This window comes from Pygocentrus nattereri, chromosome 22, assembly GCF_015220715.1.
Source record: "Pygocentrus nattereri isolate fPygNat1 chromosome 22, fPygNat1.pri, whole genome shotgun sequence".
Taxonomy (NCBI): domain Eukaryota; kingdom Metazoa; phylum Chordata; class Actinopteri; order Characiformes; family Serrasalmidae; genus Pygocentrus; species Pygocentrus nattereri.
This window is the reverse complement of record NC_051232.1, coordinates 6,655,198-6,671,881: the sequence shown is the minus strand read 5'-3', so window position 1 is coordinate 6,671,881 and position 16,684 is coordinate 6,655,198. Positions and strand designations below refer to the sequence as shown.

Genomic DNA, 16,684 nt, shown 5'->3' with positions numbered 1-16,684 from the left:
TTAGGAGCTCTTTATAGCTCTACAGTTACAGACGGTAGTCCGTCTGTTTCTCTGATACTTTGTTATCCTGTTCTTCAATATCTAGGACTCTCACAGAGGACTTATTTGGGTAGTGGGTCATTCTCAGCCCTGCAGTGACACTGACTCACCAACAGCGTCCTGTGACCACTGATGAAGGTCTAGAGGATGACCAACACAAACCGTGCAGCAGCAGATGAGCCATCATCTCTGACTTTACATCTACAAGGTGGACCGACAAGGTAGGAGTGTCTAATAGAGTGGACAGTGAGTGGACACAGTGTTTAAAAACTCCAGCAGCAGTGCTCTGTCTGATCCACTCAGACCAGCACAACACACACTAACACACCACCACCACCATGTCAGTGTTGCTGCAGTGCTGAGAATGACCCACCAAGTTTATTAATAAGTCTCTTATTAAATTATTAATAGATCACCAATGAACTGATGTTTTAAAATGGATTTTGGACGTCCATTGATACTCCTAATGTTCCTGTCCATGTCTCCAACATACTGACGTTTTAACATTTTTGTTTACTGGGTAAAGTCCAGCAACGAGGAGCTGAGCTTTACCCTCCTCTGCTGTCACTGCAGACAGGCAGGGTCTCCTACAGACCAGCGTTAGCAGCTGTTAATGAAGTGCTGCTCTTTTTATTTGAGGGTCCCATTTTGTGGGGAAAGATTTCAACCACTACTTCTTGAAACTCCGTTCCAAGGTGCAAGGTGACCCTTGAAAACAAGGGTCAGGGGTAAAAATCAGAAATGGGATTGGGCCTTGTTATCTCCCAGTTTCCGACCCCCCCCCTCAAACGCAGCATCAGAGCTGGAGTTCCACCTTCCACTGACCCTGTTCCCTACTAACACCACCACTGGGAGGGGCTACAGCAGATAAAGTAAACCCAAAAATACAGATAAAAGGGGTGCAGTCTGCTCAAACACTCTCACTCAGTCCAGCGGACACACTCATACAGACGTGCAGAGACGCTGAACTGTAGATGATGGAGCTCCAGCGTCCAGCAGCCCTGCTAACTGCTGTAATACTGATGGTCGTCTGCTCCACTGCAGGTAGGACTCAGGCAGCAGTGCTGGAACTCACAGTAGAAGTTCTCACTGTCGTAACTCCCTCACACACACACTTACTGACCGCTCGGGGGGAGTGTTTGTATATATGATTGATATTTAGGCTACTGAATAGCAGCTTAAAGGGGATCTCCAAATGAATCATTCAATGGTTTAGATATAAACAAAGTCGTTCAGAGCAGTTCGATGTGAAATCAGTCTTTCTAGACAGTCAGAATTGTTCACCATTGTAGTCGTAGGAACCAGACATCCAAAGCATTTAATGGCTCTAAAAGCTCCATCCCATCATGTTATTAGAGGACATGGTTCTAAATGTGGTGTTTTATCTCTGAGACATTGTTTTGTTATAAAGTTTTGGCCTAAAATGCATTTTTAGTACAAACTGTTATTCCAGGATTACTGCCATGTTTTCCCTCAAAGCTGCAATCTCAACTGAGGTCAACGCGTGTGAGCTAACATGTAGCCTGTAGCTACAGCTGTTCTGTACAGCGAGCGCCAGCAGCAGCTTTTGTTTACAGCTTATTTTTGAGTTTTCTTACCTGTTTTGGTCGATGGCAGAGTACGTAGAGGACTTTCGAGGAGGTCTGTTTCCATAATGTTGTAGAGCCATATTGATTTGAGCCAAAGCAAAGAGATGGGGAGGGGAGGGAAGGGTAGAGAAGGGGGAGAACCCACTGGTGCCGAAGCAGAGCAACCCAGGGCGAATGGAAAGGTACGTTCTGCCCTGCTTACCAGTCTGTAAGCTGAAGGCCAACAGTGATATTTGTACGGTGGCAAATTGCCAACTAATTTATTTCCCTCAACGCTTTTCATACAGTGTTTTTACCTTGATTCCAGTTTCTGTGGTGAAAAATTCAGCAGAAGGGGCAGCAGTTTTCTTAAGCAGCCGGCATTTGAAGAAATCTGCTTTGCCTTTCTCGCTCGTCTTGAGTTAGACCTTCTTCACAGGTGAAGTTGTTCGACTTTGGTATTTGTGTATAGCTTCAAAACAATCAGCCGCGTACCTAATAAAGATCTCTTGTACGTGTAACGGCAACTGAATTTTCTCCATTTGAGTTTACGTCCTGGTCCAGCACCACTCTGAACAATTACCCAGCAATGTGCAGCAGCAGTTTATCACGACACACCACAGCCGACCCAAACCGTGTGCAGGGCAGTGTAACAGTACCCACAGACTGAACACTGTTTCACCATTAATAGTATCACTTATAAAAACTGCTAAGATACATGTTCACCGGCACTTGCAGAATTGCAGATAAAATAGTGATACGTGTAGCGTAGACAAGGACGTCTGGTTCCTAGGATTACAATAGTCAACAGATTTGACCAGATTAGAAAGGTGCATTTTACACCAAACCACTCTGAATGATTGTGTTTACATCTGAACCATTTAATGCTGGTGAAATCAGCTGAGCTCGGGTAGCAGGTACACAGCACATCTCAACCTGCTGTGCTGGACTTCTCCAAGCTTCTGCTCTCGTGAGTTTGTTCTTGCCAAGTAACTAAGTAATGCCAAGCATTGTTGGTACTGAGAGATACTTGTTTACAGGTCTGTCTGGCTGCAAGACAGATGGGAACCGTATGTTTCGAGTCCACTCGCTCTGTAGATCCTGTTCTGGACTCTGAACTATGCCTGAATCGATACTGAACTCCATGATGTCTGTTTTTGGATTTAGTAGCTTTGTGTATATCATGTAGATGCTCTCTGTATTGCTAGTCTTGTTTCAGTGGTTGGTTTGCACAATGCATTTCCACTTTGCTTTAATCCAGAGCTGTTTTTGCTTCATTAGTCCATATTTTACACGACAAATTCACGTCACTTACCTTGTACCATTGTTTGGTAACCTACATCTGATCTGAAGTGGATCTGGTTGGTACAGTGTTCTTAGGTACTTGCTATGCTGGCCCAGGTTGTTGCTAATTGGATGCTATGCTATTAAATACACTGGCACTTTAAACCTACTGCTTTTGTAAATTACGGACACCTCAAATTTACGGACACCTTGAATTTACTGATAAGAAACTCATTACCGTGTTAAATCTGTTGTTACCTTAAATTCGCCGATAACTTACGTGCTCCTGTAAATCAAACTACTTCTTAATTCTACTGCTATGTTACATCCACTGCGTCCACTTTAAATTTACTGATGCTTTAAATGCACTGCCCTTTAATTTCATTGATACCTTAAGGCCCTTGCCACCTTAAATTCACTACCACTTTAAATTAATTGCTACCTTAATTTCACTGCTCCCTTGAATCCACTGCCACCTTAATTTCATTGATGCCTTAAGTTCCCTGCATCCCTAAATTCACTACCAGATTCAATTTACTGATACCTTAAATCCACTGCCACCTTAAATTTTCTACAACCTTAAATTCACCACTGTCTTAAATTTGCTAATACCTTCTATTTACTGATACACTATATTGCTCGTCTGCCTTCACATGCACATGAACTTGAGTGACATCCCATTTTTAATCCATAGAGTTTGATATGATGTCGGCCCACCCATTGCAGCTATATCAGCATGCATTCTTCTGGGAAGGCTTTCCACAAGGTTTAAGAGTGTGTTTATGGGAATTTTTGACTATTTTTCCAGAAGAGCATTGGTGAGGTCAGACACTGATGAAGGCCTGGCTCACAGTCTCCGCTCTAATTCATCCCAAAGGTGTTCTATCAGGTTGAGGTCAGGCCAGTCAAGTTCTTCCACACCAAACTTGCTCATCCATGTCTTTATGGACCTGCTTTGTGCACTGGTGCGCTGTCATGTAGGAACAGGAAGGGGCCGTCCCCAAACTGTTCCCACAAAGTTGGGAGCATGAAATTGTCCAAAATCTCTTGGTGCTGAAGCTTTAAGAATTCCTTTCACTGGAACTAAGGGGCCGAGCCCAATTCCTGAAAAACAACCCCACAGCATGATCCCCCCTCCACCCAACTTTACACTCGGCACAATGCAGACAGACAAGCCATTCTCCTAGCAACCGCCAAATCCAGACTCATCCATCAGATTTCCAGATGTGGAATGTGAGTGTGATTGGTCACTCCAGAGAACACGTCTCCACTGCTGTAGAGTCGAGTGGAGGCGCTTTACACCACTGTATTCCATGTATTGCTACAATGCAGCTGCTCAGCCATTCTATGAAGCTCTCTACGCTGTTCTTGAGCTGATCTGAAGGCCACATGAAGTTTGGATGTCTGTAGCGATTGACTTATTGTTGGAAACCACTTCACATTATGCGCCTCAGCATCTGCATCACAAATGTTTGTAGAAGTAGACTCCATGCCTTGGTACTTGGTTTTATACAGCTGTGGCCATGGAAGTGATTGGAACAGCTGAATTCAATGATTTAGATGAGTGAGCATTTGGCAATGCAGTGTACCTTAAATTCACTACCACCTTAAATATCCTGCTTCCTTAAATATATTGCTATCTTAAAATCACTGCACCCTTGATGCCACTAATACATTAAATTCATTGCTACCTTAAATGCACTGCCACTTTAAATTTACTGCTACCTTAAATTCACTGACACCTTAAGTTTACTAATACCTTAAATACATTCTTCCATCCACATCTCCTGCTGCTGGTGCTTTTTTCTTTGTTTCCAAAAAGCATGGGTTTTTGAGGCCTTGCATCAACTATAGGCAAATCAAATAACCAAATCTTACTCTAATCATTCAATTAGACCTTTGTAGTGCCTACCATTTGATGAGAATTAAAGTGAGTGATGAATGAAAGACTGCATTTCTCACCACTTGGGGGCACTACAAATACTTGATCATGCTATTTGGATTGTGTAATGCTCCATCTGTATTCCATGCATCTATTAACAATGTCCTCTGGGACATGCTTGGTCACTTTGTTATAGCCTACATTGATAACTCCCAGATCCAGCACACCTGTCTGGTTCTGTCCCATTTGCTACAACATTAATTATATGTAAATGTTTTAAGTAGCAAGTGCAAATTTTTGTTGTCATCTTCCTCTTTTCTACGGTACCTTATTAGCATAGAAAGGGTAGTCATGGATGATGGTAACATTGACGCAGTGGTTAACTGGCCAATTCCCACTTTGGTTAAGGATCAGAAGCATTTCATGCGATTTGCAAACTTCTATCACCACTTCTTTCGTAAATATATCAGTATGGCTGCGCCATTACCAGCTCTGAAAAAAAGGGGTGCCAAAAGATTAATCTTGATCCCACAGGCCAACCTCTGCTTTTGAGGTCACCCCTGGAATGAAGGTCCTGTCCAGTGCCTAGATGCCTCTAGGGCATGAGTGGTGTTTGTCACAGTCGTTTTTGTATCTCAGCTGTCCCAGACTCCATGGGTGGGATGGTGGGTTTATGTTCTGGGTTTCCCTTCTGGCTCAATCAACTCACTACAACGCCCATAATTCTCTGGACACTCAACCGACTCAACCAATCAGGGACACTTACCCAGATCCACATCACCGGACTACTGAACTGTGTAGACCTGATGTTAATTTCCCATTTGATTAACCTGTCTGTTTGTAACACAAAATATTGCCAACCCTTTTAGCTGTGTACCAAGCGTTCTCTCCTGGATTGATTTTTTCATGTTTATTACCTTTTTTTCTCATTATTGTTTCTCATTTTTGGACCTCCTCCTTTGTGCTGTGCACCCATCCTCTGGGCCCTAATGACAGCTTTTAGAGTCTGTTAGCTGTTGGGTGGGGCCCAAAACGCTGAAAGGATGCAGAGGAGAGAAGGAGAACAGCAAGGTAGTAGTGGATGGCATGCCTCCTGTTGTGCAGCAAGGCTGCTGGATTACACCTTACGTTCAACCCAGGAAACAAAGCTGGGGAGTTATGGAAGTGTTAGGGAGGCGAAGCAACAAGCTCTCTGTCCGTCTCAGCTCAGGAGCTCCTGCTACCTTAATGAGAGCCAGCTGATGGTGATTCAGGGGTGGCAGCATGGGCACCTTTACAAAGGGCTGAGAAGCTGAAAAGCTTGGTTTTGAGAAAAGGACTGAGAAGTCTAACTTTAAAGCCACTGAAAAGTGGTCAACAGTGGTTGTGTGTTTTATTTGTTGGTGTGGAAATAAAGTTTTAAATGGTTGCTGCAGCTGTCAACCTTGCCTCCAGCATCTTTCCTGAGCCCGGGGTAGTACAAGCCATGCTACACCCTTTTGTACTGTTGTTTCAGCACGTTTGCAACTTTGGTTTTGACTCCTTCATTTAGCTTAAACTTGCACTTTCTCTATCAATAATGAACTTATTTTTGAGTTCAGTGGTAATTGCAGGATAAACCATTCCCTCATGCAAAAACTTTAAAATTCTAACATCATTTTATGTTATTGTCTCCTCCATGGAGTTGTTAAGCAAAGTCGTAATGCCAAAATAATGATAACTGAATATCTGGGACAAACCAACCATTCAAAATGGATTTCTTGGAAGATGTTAATCCCTTTCTGCTGCAAATCGAGAGTTATATTAAAGTCATCAAAATAGGGCTTTTAAAGTTAATAAACAAAATAAATTAGCCCCTCAGGTTAAGTTTATATTGTGCTGATGCTAAAGTATGCAGTGATTGTCTAGCAGGGCATCCCAGGGAGCCACATGCACAGAGTTTGAAATATAAAAACCAGGGAGAGAAAAGAAGTCATTTATGTCGTAAAAAGTTAAAGATAAGCTAAAGATATTGTTCAACATGTAGACATTCCTCCAAGACCAAGGGGTGTAAACAAAGGGTCTAGATGCTCTCAAAAGAAGGTTGTTGTGCCATTTAGAAGAAGATTGATGGAACAGTTCCTCATCTCTCTGGAAACACACATCCTCAGTCGCAGAAGGTCCAACTTGTTGTCCAGGAACAGTGACGGAATCGGCGGTCTGTTAGCGTTATCTTTTAGCCTTGCTAGCATGCTGCCCCACTTGCCCCTCTTCTGCCCCCACCCACACACCTTCCTCTTGCCCTTTGTCCGCTGCACTCTGGTTTGCCACTTCGGTGTCCGTAGTAGCTGCAGTCTACTTAGCATAGCTCTGAGATTGTGGTCCATAGTTGCTGTTTCTACAGTCGAACCATCCTTTTATTATAAAGGATATTATTTTTTATGTTAGCTTGTAAATCAACGTCACTCAGATATCTGGGGGATTCTTGAAGATTCAGTTGAGGAGAGGGAGGTCGAGGACACAGGTCCTCCCCAGATCTCTTCTCAGAGGGTTCCATCAAAGATAGCTGCTCATACAGTTGTGAAATGAACATGTTTGCAACCCTCTAGCATGTCTCAGCCAGGCTTTTGGTACAATGGGAAGAAACTAAAAATCCTGCGTTTATTCACATGAAATTCCCGTAAGTTGATATTGACACAGTACATATCAGAACTCTGTGACTGAACACTTTCTCTGTTCTCTGTTTGATCTTCTCTGGTTAGAGATGGCTGGGGTCAGACTGGTGGACGGCGATGGCCATTGCTCTGGGATGCCACAGGTCCTTTATGAGGGAAATTGGAGTATAGTGGACAGTGTGCTGTTTGACTACAGAAATGCAATGGTGGTGTGCAGAGAGCTGAACTGTGGGAATGCAGTCAATGTTACTTTTAGAGAGAATGTTAGAAAAGAAGATACAAACGATGCTTTTCTTTCAATCGCATGTGAAGGCAAAGAGTCAGCTTTTTCACAGTGCAAACAACGTGATCAGGATCCACTGGATCGCATCAATAACATCATCCATAGTACAGATGCCATTTGCTCAGGTGAGAGTTTTGTAAGGAAAAAAAAACATTTTCTATCTGAAATAACAAATTGTGACATTTCTGTATATTTTAATCTTTACTTCTCATTCCATACTGACCTGCATGTTCTCAGACTCTGTGAGGCTCGTGGATGGGGCTGGACTCTGCTCTGGGAGACTGGAGGTGAAGTCCCATCAGTCCTGGACCTCAGTATGTGAGACTGGCTTTGACCAGCAGGATGCAGAGGTAGTGTGTAGGGAGCTGGGCTGTGGTACTCCACTGACTTTACAGGGGGCGCTCTTTGGAGAAGGGAAACACCCATTTGGGACCAAAGACTTCCAGTGTAAAGGCACAGAGAACCGTCTCCTCACCTGTAGCACCTCAGAAAGAGAGGAACATACCTGTGCACTTGGCAAAGCTGTGGGACTCACCTGTTCAGGTAGGAATAATAAAACATACTGTATCAGTATTTTTTTTAATGTTTTAATGAATTTGTCTGATTTTGGATGTTTTCCTCCCCTCTGGCCAGAGCCTGATGATGTGAAACTGGTGGGTGGGAGCAGTCGCTGTGCTGGGACAGTGAAGGTGTTTCATACTGGAGAGTGGAGAAGTGTGACAGCAGTTCAGTGGTCCATAAAAGAGGCTGCTGTGGTGTGCAGACAGTTGGACTGTGGCTCTGCTGTTGCAGCTTCACGGAGAAGTTCTGGTGGACCTGAAAGACCATGGAGTGTTCAGATTGAGTGTGAAGGATCTGAGTCGGCGCTGAGGGAATGCAGGAGCTATTATAATCGACATATCTGGTACCGTGCTGAAGTAATCTGTTCAGGTAATTCTTGAACTACCTTAAATCTTCTGCCACCTTACCTACCTTAATTTCACTGCTACATTAAATTCAGTACTACCTTAAATGCACTGCCACTTTGAATCCATTGTTTGTGTTGTTATTGCTGCACATTCAGCTGTAAAAATGTGAGTGTGTATGTGAGAGATGTGCTTTGTTTAGTTTGGTTCAGTCACTGTTTTACTATGGGAATCAAATTACACAGCTGCAAATAGAATACTTGTCTATGCAATCACTATAGGAGTTGGTGTATATGGATCATTTTGATAGGCAAATGAATTCAAAGTCAGAGTCGAAAACATACTTCAGACTTTTAACTGACTTGGACTGAATTTTAGTTCAATTTGAAAACAACTCAAAAATGGTAGCCAGCACATGACTAGCAAACACAAATAAAATCATATTTTTATTTAACAGACAAAAAATTACATAATTGCCAAAAATATTATTTCTGTAGTGACAGTTATTAATGTTCCACACTGTTTCAGTATTTGGGGCACATTAACTTCAAAACAATGGGATCTAACTGCTCACCACATGATGGACAGAGATGCAGTTCTGCTCTAAAACACAGGAGTGTGGCTAAAATAAGACTATGCCTGTGACTAGAATTCTGTAACTTGTAAGTTTTTTTATTAATTTAAAAATTAAATGAGAAGTAGGTCCATCACTGTCAGGGCTTTAGTGTTTCTTTCAGTGCTGTCAGACAAGTCCTGAGCTGTGTGAAATAGGGTTTAGACCATCTTTAAAAAAGAAAAGACCTGTTCAAAATGATGAAATATGATAAAAATGAAGTTAAAATCTTTAACATTATGTTTTCATTTCCTCCACATTCTTTCACTCCCACTCTGCATTGTCCTGTGTTATTTCAGACGCTGTCAGGCTTGTAGACGGAGCTGGACGCTGTTCTGGGAGAGTGGAGGTGAAGCCCCATCAGTCCTGGACCTCAGTATGTGAGACTGGCTTTGACCAGCAGGATGCAGAGGTAGTCTGTAGGGAGCTTGGCTGTGGGTCTCCACTGACTCTACAGGGGGCGCTCTTTGGAGAAGGGAAACACCCATTTGGGACCAAAGAGTTTCAGTGTAGAGGCACAGAGGACCACCTCCTTAAGTGTAGCACCTCAGAAAGAGAGCAACACACCTGTGCACTTGGCAAAGCTGTGGGACTCACCTGTTCAGGTAAGAATTACACAAGATAATAAGGAAGAAGGAACGTGGCTTAAATGCTGATAAATATATCTGGATTAATGTGTTTTTCTCTGAAAATGGTACATCATGCAGTATCTTTCTCTCCCGTCTGTCCAGAACCTGCTGATGTGAGAATGGTGGGTGGGAGCAGCCGCTGTGCTGGAAATGTTGAGATGTTTAATAGTGGAGAGTGGAGGAAAGTGATATCAGACACATGGCCCATGAGAGCGGCTGCTGTGGTTTGCAGACAGCTGGACTGTGGCTCTGTTGCTTCTGCTACAAATAAAAAATCTGCGATGGATATGAGGAGACCCAGTGTTGGGGTTAAATGTACAGGATCTGAATCAGCACTGAGGGAATGCTGGAATACCTATGATAGTGGATACCAACTTGAAGTGATCTGTTCAGGTAATGCAGCCAATGAAAGATGTTGGAGTGATTTTCTAGCAGGGCTCTGTAGAAAATTATCTTTGACTGAAAGACACAGACAGGAAAAACTGACTATCAACTGAGACTAAAGAAATTCCATTTCAGCTGTTTCATCACATTTTAGGATCTCATATAACACCGTACATGAATTACGCTCCTTTTAAAAATCAGTGATGTAAAGTTAGTCAAGTTCGTTTGTTCATTGTATGTCTGATTAATTTGTTGTGTAATGAATATAACACGGAACTATTCCTAGTATTCGATTATGTCAGAGAACACCACCTTGCCATGTTAGTAGGCAGCAGTAACTCTGCATATCTCCAGAGTTTAGAACATTCCAGTGTGTGATATTTTACAAAAACTAATAAAAGTGGCTACCAAAGCTCTTAAATAATAAACTCATACATGCACTGATCAGGCACAACATTCTGACCACCTCCTTGTTTCTACACTCATTTTCCATTTAATCAGCTCCACTTACTGTATAGCTGCACTCTGTAGTTCTACAGTTACAGACTGTAGTCCATCTGTTTCTCTGATACTCTGTTACCCTGTTCTTCAGTGGTCAGGACCCCCATGGTCCCTCATAGAGCAGGTACTATCCAGAAGCACTACTGTGTCTGATCCACTCAGACCAGTGCAACACACACTAACACACTTACTGCAGTGCTGAGAATGACCCACCACCTAAATAGTACCTGCTTTATGAAGGTCCCATAATGATTATGAACATTATGAGGTGTCACATTGTTTCTTATACAGCTGAAAGGCTCAACATGCACAAATGTGGACTTATGTATCTGTATGATATCATACTGAGCTTCAACATGACATTTCATTAAAGAAAACAGTTTTATTTTTGATCTTTACTTCTCACTCTGGACTGACCTGCATGTTCACAGACTCTGTGAGGCTTGTGGATGGAGATGGACTCTGCTCTGGGAGACTGGAGGTGAAGTCCCACCAGTCCTGGACCTCAGTATGTGAGACTGGCTTTGACCAGCAGGATGCAGAGGTAGTCTGTAGGGAGCTGGGCTGTGGGACTCCAGTGAATCTACAGGGGGCGCTCTTTGGAGAAGGGAAACACCCATTTGGAACCAAAGACTTCCAGTGTAAAGGAACAGAAAATAGTCTCCTTACCTGTAGCACCTCAGAAAGAGAGGAACATACCTGTGCACATGGCAAAGCTGTGGGACTCACCTGTCAATGTAGGAATTATGCAGAATATGTGAAAGAGTCCAATTTTAACATTTTGCTTAAACACACAGTTATGGCTCTTAATCTCTGACTTTTTATCCTCTCTCTAAGATGTGAAACTGGTGGATGGGAGCAGCCGCTGTGCTGGAACTGTGATGCTTTATGACAAGAAGTGGAGGACAGTGGAAGGAAATGCATGGTCAATTAAAGACGCTGCTGTTGTGTGCCGACAGCTGGACTGTGGCTCTGCAGTTGCAGTTACAAATAAAAATTTGGAGATGACCACATCCAAAGATGATGTCCGGATTTCCTGCAGTGGATCTGAATCTGGACTGAAGGAATGTGCAGTTCATGATATTTCCTGGTCCTTATCCTCTGCTGGAGTGATCTGTTCAGGTAATTCAGTGCCTCAAAAGGAGGTTTGGAGAACATCTGGAGAAAAGAATGATTGAAACTAAAAACTAAAACATCTTTAGGAGCAACCAGAGCTCTGTGTTCTTAAACTCACAGCTACGCTGAGATTTTTAGCTAAAATTGAATAATAAAGTTGCTTTTCTGAGTCAGTGCTCTGCTGCTGGAACACTGAAATAATAATTTGAATGTCAGATATCCGGTCGAGTTTTCCTGACCATGTCTATTAACATCACATGCACAAGTTAAAAAAAGAGGCCTTATTCTGAGTCCAGAATGCAAAATCAACATTACTGGACAGCCCATTTCCAAAAAAAGTTGTGAAACTGCGTAGAATGTATAAGGGTCCAGCTGGCCTTGCCTGCTGCCAGCAGAGGGCAACGGCAGCAAGGGGCCATAACTTCAGGGAACTCCAAATCCCAGAAGCTGATTACAGGCTGATTAGGTCCAGCTCGACACACCTGAGGACTCAACTACTTAAGGCTGCAGCCAACAGTATCATTTGTCACAGCTTTGTAGAGGGGTGACTGGTATGGTACTTAGTGTAATTATAAAATAAAAATAAAAAAAGGACGGCTGAGAAAAATATTGCTCCACAAGGTGGTGTGAAGGTGTTTCCTCGTCCTTTTATTTCAGCTTCCTAGTTCAGCCTATGTATGAGCGTCCCAGTGGCACAGCGGTAACCCCACAGACCGCCGATCAATACACCGGTGGTTCAAGGCCTGGCTCTGGGTCATTTCACTCGCAACATCCCAAACATGCTTTCCATTGCCCAGTGAATTTATTTAGACCTCCTTCTCACTGGTTTTAATTTCTGCACTTGGGTCCGCCTCCCCGCTGTAACAGAATGTAAATAAAATGGGAACGAAATGATGTACAAATCATGGAAGCCATATTTTTACAAAGGCAACATGTCAAATATTGAAACTGAGAAATATTTTTGTTTTTGAATTTGATGCCAACGTGTTCCAAAAAAGTTTGGACGGGGGCCTGTTTACCACTGTGTTTCATCACCTCTGATTTTAAAAACACTGTGTTTGGGAAGTGCGGAGGAGACTTTATTGTAGTTTTGAAAGTTGAAATGTTTTTGTTTGATACAGGATTTCAGCTGCTCAACAGCTCCTCCTTTTGTCATATTTTTCATTTCATATTGTGCCAAATGTATTCAGTGGGTGACGGTTCTGGTCTGTAGGCAGGCCCGTTTATCACCTGAACTCTTTTAATATGGAGCAATACTGTTGTAATACATGCAGAAGTGGGTTCTCATTGTCTTACAGTAATAAGCAAGGCCTTCCCTAAAAAAAGACATCATCTGGACAGTAGCATAGGTTGCCAAACCATATATTTATCATTCAGCATTAAATGATGCCTTCACAGATGTGCAGATCACCCATTCCATGTGCATTAATGCTCCTAAACCATCATGAATCCTGGCTTTTGAACTGTGCACTAATAATAAGCTGAGTGGTATTTATCCCGGAGAGAACAGCATCCATGATTTCCATAAAGAATTGCAAATCTTGATTTGCTGGACCACAGGACACTTTTGAACTTCCCCTCAGTCCATTTTAAATGAGCTCAGGCCCAGAGAAGGTGGCAGTGTTTTCTGGGTCCTGTTTGTATTTGGTTTCTTCTTTGTATTTTAGAGTTTTAACTTGCCTTTGTGGATGCAGTGATGAACTGTTTTCACAGATTGTGATTTTCAGAAGTGTTTCTGAGCCCATGCAGTGATTTCCACTACAGATTCATGTCTGTTTTTAATGCAGTGCCACCTGAGGGCCCAAAGATCATGGCCAGATAATACTGGTTTTCTGCCTTGAAGCTTAACAACTTAACAATTTCATAGTTGCACCAAGCTCATCTGTAAAAAATCTGGGTGTCGTGATAGACCCTGATCTTTTTCATACAAAGCCCCCCAGCTCTGGAATAATCTTCCTGTTAATGTTCAGGACTCAGACACAGCCTCAGTCTTTAAGTCTAGGCTAAAAACTTACTTGTATAGTTGAGCCTTTGGTGATTCGTCTTCCCTGTCAGGTCTAGACCTGCTGGAGTCTCTGCTGCTCTGTTATACTATAATCTGTGGTCAGTCACTCTTTACAGAACTGACTCTGTTTTTGTTCTTTGCCGAATTGATCAGCTGCCCATCCTGTGCTTCTGATGCTACTGGCTCTTCTGCCCTGATCGGGTGCCACTGCTCACCAGCCTTCTGGACCGGCTTGACCACCACTGAGCTTCTTGCTGTACAACTCTGTGCAGTCCTCAGATGCTTCTGCTTTCACTGCTAATCATAAACTAATCTAAACATGCTTGCAGTTATCCGAGTCATCTGCCTAGGGAAAAGTCCAAGACACAACCACGTTACAAAGTGTTATTCTGCATGTGGCCTGCAGTTACACATTTCCACCACAGAGGTCTCCAAATCGCCACAAATGACATTTAATGATCTTTTCAAATGTATATCCACAGGTCTTCTGGTGAAGCCCACCATCTCTCTCTCTACTACCATAAGAGGGTCTAGGGATAACCAGGAGCCAGAGGTGGTCAGGGGTGACAGCTTCACCATCACCTGCTCCACTCAGCCACAGTACCCAGGAGGCTCCTTCCACCTCAAACTGCCCTGGAACAACAGAAGCCACACTGAGACAGCTGTCAATCACTCAGCCTCCTTCCTCTTTCCTACTGCCGATGATTCCCACCAGGGGACCTACAGCTGTGTCTATCAGAACCAAGTGATCTTTCAAACTGAAAACTATCGAGTTACGGAGGGTCAGTGGCCTAATATGAAATGGTCTCATGGAAGTTTCATCCATAATTTCACCTCTGAGAGTGAGCCTCTCTCCCTCATCGTCACAGGTAACCTGCTGGTTTAAAGCTGCATGTTTTTGATCCTACAAACACACCAACATATCAAGCTCTCTGATATGAAGCTAATCTGGAGCTTTCTCAGCTTTTTCCAGAGCTGAAGATCAGAAGGATGTGGAGTGAGGAGCTGGAGAGGAGCTGATGGCAGACTGACAGAAGGAGGAAAGGGAGGCGCAGGACAGGAATGAGCTTCACGGTGAACTTAGGTTGCGTCCACAAACTTTGGCTACAGCCATTGTCCTCCATGTCCCTTTCTACTGTTCTTCTTCTTACTCTGAAGAAAACTGAGGGATTAAGAAGAGGAAACAGGAGGAGGATAAAATCTTTAATAGAATTCCCGAGTGGTGTACACTCATGTGCCTGAAGTAGCTTTACTTATTTCCTTTGATATTCGGAATCTGCCAGTAGGTGGCACCATGATAGATTTCCAGCCCACAGAGGAGAAGAGGAAGATCTGTAGGACACAGCAGAAGCTTTTAGGGTTTCTGGACGCAGCCTTAGTGAGAGTGCGGAGTGGAAAAGAGAATCTGCTGCTCTTTCAGCTCTAGTTACCAGAAGAGAGAGATCAGCGCGAGATTAGACTTGGCTCTGCTTTTAGTTCTTACTTTTAAAATTTAAACTTTAAAAGAAGTTTTAGAACTTGCATTTTAAAGTTTCTATAGATTCAATATATTTGATTGATTGTATGTTTTAAATAGGCCAAAATAAAACACTGAAACTCATTTTAGTGACAATTTTAACTGTTTGTTTTTTCCAATAATTGTTCTTTGATTTATTAGGTTTATGATTTCAGTAAAAATAATCCATGTTTAGATGTCTTTGTGGATGATTTAGTCTGATTTACTCTCATGAACGTATTTTGTTTAAAAGGTAATAACAATATTGGTGAATGTCTGGTCTGAAATCTTTAACTCAGTCTGGTCTTTTGGGAATCGTGATCTCAGTGTAAGAAAAACACTTCACAGACTTTTTTCTTGATTTTTAACTTTTTTGCTAAATTGTACTGCTTTGCATTTTAAATAAAGCTTCTGATGGTGAAATATGGTTGTCATTTCAGCTCCGTTTGTAGTTTTGTTGACGGAAGATCAAAATAAACAGTTAAACTTGACGGTTGTGATTAAAAAATGAGCTAATACAGTTTCGTTTTTTTAAACAATGAGCAGAATAAATTATCAATAATGTGAACCACAATTCTGTGTTTTTCCTTTGTCTGTCTTTTACTGAACATGGAGGAACGGAATGCCTTAATTATGTTTTAAATGCTTATTATTATTATTATTATTATTATTATAACCTGACCTGATTGGCCAAACCCCCCCTACCCCTCCTCCCCCAGCCCTCCTTTTCCACCTTTCATACACTGGTTAGGAAATGAATATCGGAGGTAAAACCCCTTAAGGGCCAGGGACCACTGGTGGCCCAGTTTTATTGCACACGTCTATAAGAGGAGCTCAGGCGGTTTGCACTCAAGTTCCTGTAATTACTGAATAATATGCCTTAGTGGGACTTTAAGGGGATAAAAAAACAAAAGGAAATAAGTATTATTTGTTTGTGTTGTATTTTTTAATATAAGGTTGATTGGTATGTGTTTAAGGGTCAAAAAGCTGACCGTCACTAAGGTCACTGTGTTTTGCGTCATCTATCTTGCTTCAATCTTCAATAAGGACTAGAATTTAACTTGGCCTCTGTTCAGAGCAGTGAATGAAATTAGAGGGAAATTGAACTGAATTTGGCTGTTGTTGGAAAAACTTTACAGAAGAAGGAAAAACTTACTTTACTTTTAAAGTAAGTCAATGGAACCAGACATTTTTCCAAGTCATTTTAGGTCATTTCTTTTAGTCCCTTCATCATGAAATTTACACACAATGTAAAGAACAGCAGGTGTTTTTTCCTACAATAATATATTATTGTTACTGAAAACTGCTTAACAAATGGTTAAGTGGTAACTTAGTGTCACGCTACCC

The 16,684-nt window shown here is 42.3% G+C and overlaps 1 protein-coding gene across 1 annotated transcript; it reads left to right on the top strand.

The window, feature by feature from the left end:
- The first annotated feature begins 970 nt into the window (after nucleotides 1-970).
- Nucleotides 971-15,760, top strand: LOC108411398 (deleted in malignant brain tumors 1 protein-like). Its single transcript, XM_017682948.2, has 10 exons — nucleotides 971-1,083; nucleotides 7,494-7,814; nucleotides 7,927-8,232; nucleotides 8,323-8,619; nucleotides 9,507-9,812; nucleotides 9,939-10,229; nucleotides 11,153-11,458; nucleotides 11,559-11,843; nucleotides 14,325-14,711; nucleotides 14,806-15,760. Exons 1-10 carry the CDS (start codon nucleotides 1,014-1,016, stop codon nucleotides 14,841-14,843), a joined length of 2,607 nt encoding a protein of 868 aa, XP_017538437.2. The 5' UTR covers nucleotides 971-1,013; the 3' UTR covers nucleotides 14,844-15,760.
- Nucleotides 15,761-16,684: the final 924 nt, after the last annotated feature.

Excerpts from the sequence above, each read along its gene's own strand:
- LOC108411398 (XM_017682948.2), top strand. The coding sequence starts at position 1,014 with ATGATGGAGCTCCAGCGTCCAGCAGCCCTGCTAACTGCTGTAATACTG. Across the intron at positions 1,084-7,493 it reads GGTCGTCTGCTCCACTGCAG|AGATGGCTGGGGTCAGACTG; the intron begins GTAGGACTCAGG and ends TTCTCTGGTTAG. Across the intron at positions 9,813-9,938 it reads TGTGGGACTCACCTGTTCAG|AACCTGCTGATGTGAGAATG; the intron begins GTAAGAATTACA and ends CCGTCTGTCCAG.